Raw genomic sequence first — 3,531 nt, 5'->3', positions numbered from 1 at the left:
AATAGAGTAGCCGTGGTGCCTCTCTGAAGCAACCACGTTAAAGCGGAACAGAAGACAACGCGTATATAAGTAAACACGAAACACAATTATCGGGAGATTTTCAGGGCAGGTAATTCTAGCCATGATTTGGATGTTGGAAAAGGATAATCTTCAAACAGGTGAGTGTGCAAGGAGCTGTTGCAGCAAACCAGAATTTTTAAAACGACGCAGAAACACACGACTATTTAAAAAAGACACAGGCAGCAACGCTAATCTTCAGAAATGTTTATCGCGCACATGCATTTATTGCGGTGCACATTGATGACACCTGTTCGGCTCACTATTTTATCGAAGTTTTCTCATACTTATCACCCTTTCTTTCTCTTGTTATACGCTACGCAAGCGAACAGAGTGCACCACAACAAAACAAAAGCGAGAGTTTAAAAGATACGCCACCGCACATCATGATGACGCGGCTGAACGCATGTTCCTGAACGAGGCAGAGAGTCGCTCTTTTTCGGGTTCCGCGTAATCACTAATCAGGCTTTAGACATATAATAAACCCCTTGAATCAGTCAACTTGACGGTCCTGAAAGGATACAAATCCCCTTTGAATTAGTTCTTTACTATTCATTATTCGTATTCTTCAGCAGCTGACATACTGACGACGATGAACACTGTTGCCCTAGAACAGCGTCATGACTCAGCATTCCTCCTTGGGCACACACATCCTGTCGCTGTCCCTTCGGTAGAGATCGTCGTCGCAGAAGCATCGGCTGGCGTAGTCCAAGGTGCAAGGCTTAATTCCGTCCTCTGGATCGCCACACCTGTTCTCACCACAGCTGCTGCTCTGGCCAGTCTTCCAGATCTCGCCCGGGCCACAGTCCTCCTCTTCTGAAATATAAACCGTGGTAAGCTACGCGTTATCATATCTTTTTAACAACTTGTCCTTTTTTGTAAATAGTTGTCTTGCTGAAGACAAAGACGAAGAAGATAAGAAATTCTTGACAAACCTAGCATTTTAAGTCGTGGAGGACGACGACACACAGGGACACTTGCAGGCGTTCTACAATAAGAAGTGCGTCAGTGACATGCCATTGTTTTTGTCTATAGTAAACAGTCGAGCTTTCTACACGCGGTAATAGCTCGTTAAGATTTTCTATTATGTGACACTTGGCGATTTCACGCTTGCGCAAGATGGTTGCCGGCAGATACAAGGTGGCATTCTAAGGATGCTTTTTAGCTATTGTAAGTTCCAGCCTGTTTCACCGTTTTTTTCTGTTATTAGGGATTCCCACTGTAATTTATCGATCCTGACATCTACTGACTAGCACGGTACAATGCCTTAGTACAAGAATAAGACAAAGCCCCGGTGGAGGAACAAGAGGGATTGTTATCTACGATTGTCCAAGGCTCGCAGTACACTCACAGTTCTCGAAATAAACAGTGTTGTTATCTTAGATTCATTATAAAGTCTCATTGCTCTCAATCACTGTATACCTTCTATCACACACCCTGTTCCGCCCACCGCGGTAGTCTGAGGGTGCTCAAGTGCGTTATCTCAATCTCAGCAATGGCGGCCCACAATTTCAATGGGTGCGGAATGCTAGGAGGCCCTTGTACTTAGATTGCGTTCCACGTCAATGAACCCCCGGTGAATCAAATTTGCGGAGCCCTTCACTACCGCGTCCCACAGCATCATTGTTTCGGCAGTATAAAATTCCCTACAGATATCACGCATCCTGTTCTAAACTACCAGGGTTTGGAGACTTCCCTGTGGGCCAAAGCGTAAGAATAATTTAGGTCGATTTCTTTACGTATTTCTCTTTTAGGTAACAACAATATTCACGAATAAAAATAAAGAGGTTAAGAATAATCGTGTAAGTGAAAGCTGTAATCAGTGCAATTTCTTGCACCGTCTCCACACTTATCACAGAAACGCAAGAACTGCGCTACTGCCGCGACAATAATAGACCACGAGCTCGTGTTCTACACTCCTAAACCAATAACTAAGCATATCACAGACCTGTAGAAATGATCCCCTGTTTTCAGTGATGCCGAGTACATGCTAGAAAGATTGATTCCGGGAAGTAAGCAAAAACATAGAGAATGAAGACCCCTTATTAAAGACCAAGTTGGCTAGTCTATCTATTCTTATGCTACTCTGCATTATTGATGGCAGCAAATAGAGAGATAGAGAGAAAAATGAAGGCCGGGAGATTAATCAGATATTGGTATCTGGTTTGCTACTCAACACTGGGGGTAGAGAAATAGGGGCAAGAAAGAGGGGGTAGATAGAGAGAGAGAGAGAATAAAAAAATGCACGTGCACTCATGATAAAACGAAAACACACACAGGTTGTGGCGAGAACGCCCTTCATGGCAGCAAAAAATATATACTATAGATAATTATGTGTTGTGAAACGTGAAAACATTTGGGGCTAGTTTACTTAAAGGGAACTATACTATATGTAGTCAATGAGGCAATTAGTGGTGCCTGGCACACACCTAGAACTCTTTGCAAATGAAAGGAAACAAGAACGCATGCATTAAAAAAAAAGAAAATTGACAACCACCAGTTTGTAACCCTAACGCACGAGGAAATACAATTCAATACCTAGGAAAGAAAGCTTCTGAGTACTGGCAGGAAAATGCGTTATGGTCCGAGGATGGAACCCGGGACGTATGTCCTTCAGCAGCGGTAAACAAATACGCCATTTTCAATTTTATTTGCCTAACTATTCCACCACATCTGGGGATTCAAAAGAAATAATTTGCAGTGCACGTAATATTTCGCTGCACGGTTGTGGGAGCGGATAAACTCCACCCACAAGCCTCAACAGCATCTAACCCTACTACACCCACTCCCGCGACGCGAAACGGCTTTGCCTCGCCCCTACTAGACAAGGTACTGTAGGCGCCTGTGCCTTATTATGTTTTGCATTCACAATCGTTTCCCTAGCCGACAGAACTGCGCAAATGAGGAAATATCTTACGGGCAAAGGTGATTTGAAGGACGGCGAGAACCACTACGCAAAGCACAGCAGCCTTCATAGTCCTACGTGCTTGTCGATGCGGTTTTTCCTCGCACAGCTCTGGGAGTATGTATCGGCAACCCCGTCGTGGCCCTTTTTATACGGGCCGCCGTGACAGGTGATTTTGTTCCAACGGAGCATCGCACGAGGATCGGGTGATTGATTTACGCCATAAGAAATGTCATTCGGTGCGCTGAACCTGCAAGAGCAACTGAATTATGAGCTCTGTTCGTGTCGGTGGCGAAAACAAGAAGACCTCTGCCAGCTATCATCCTTGAATTAAATGGAACACTAGCGTTTTTCAGGCAGGCGTGCGTGTCTGTCGCATTCTCAATCAAGAATACGTTCTGAATATGAACATATGAGCAGGTTTCATTTCAAGTAATCGTAGTATATGGTAAACTCTTATATAGTAATTCAGTTCATTACAAATGTGTTTAATAGCTATGTTTCAACAGCACTGATACATCTGCCAGCTACTATCCTTTAATTTAATTCAAACACTAGCGTTATTGAGG

General features: G+C 43.8%; 1 protein-coding gene across 1 annotated transcript; it reads right to left on the bottom strand.

Annotated features, from left to right (window-relative positions):
- Nucleotides 1–249: 249 nt before the first annotated feature.
- On the bottom strand, nucleotides 250–3,073 carry LOC119180051 (serine protease inhibitor 2). The gene is made up of 2 exons (XM_037431184.2): nucleotides 2,975–3,073; nucleotides 250–873 (listed from the first exon to the last, which is right to left on the bottom strand). Exons 1-2 carry the CDS (start codon nucleotides 3,030–3,032, stop codon nucleotides 683–685), a joined length of 249 nt encoding a protein of 82 aa, XP_037287081.2. The 5' UTR covers nucleotides 3,033–3,073; the 3' UTR covers nucleotides 250–682.
- Between the last annotated feature and the right edge of the window lie 458 nt (nucleotides 3,074–3,531).

Source organism: Rhipicephalus microplus, chromosome 7 (assembly GCF_043290135.1).
Source record: "Rhipicephalus microplus isolate Deutch F79 chromosome 7, USDA_Rmic, whole genome shotgun sequence".
Lineage (NCBI taxonomy): Eukaryota > Metazoa > Arthropoda > Arachnida > Ixodida > Ixodidae > Rhipicephalus > Rhipicephalus microplus.
The sequence above is the reverse complement of the archived record's forward strand: the minus strand, read 5'-3'. Positions and strand labels throughout refer to the sequence as shown.

Coding starts and splice junctions, on each gene's coding strand:
- LOC119180051 (XM_037431184.2), bottom strand. CDS start 3,032: ATGAAGGCTGCTGTGCTTTGCGTAGTGGTTCTCGCCGTCCTTCAAATC. Junction 874..2,974: donor CCTTCAAATCACCTTTGCCC/GTAAGATATTTC, acceptor TTTATATTTCAG/AAGAGGAGGACTGTGGCCCG.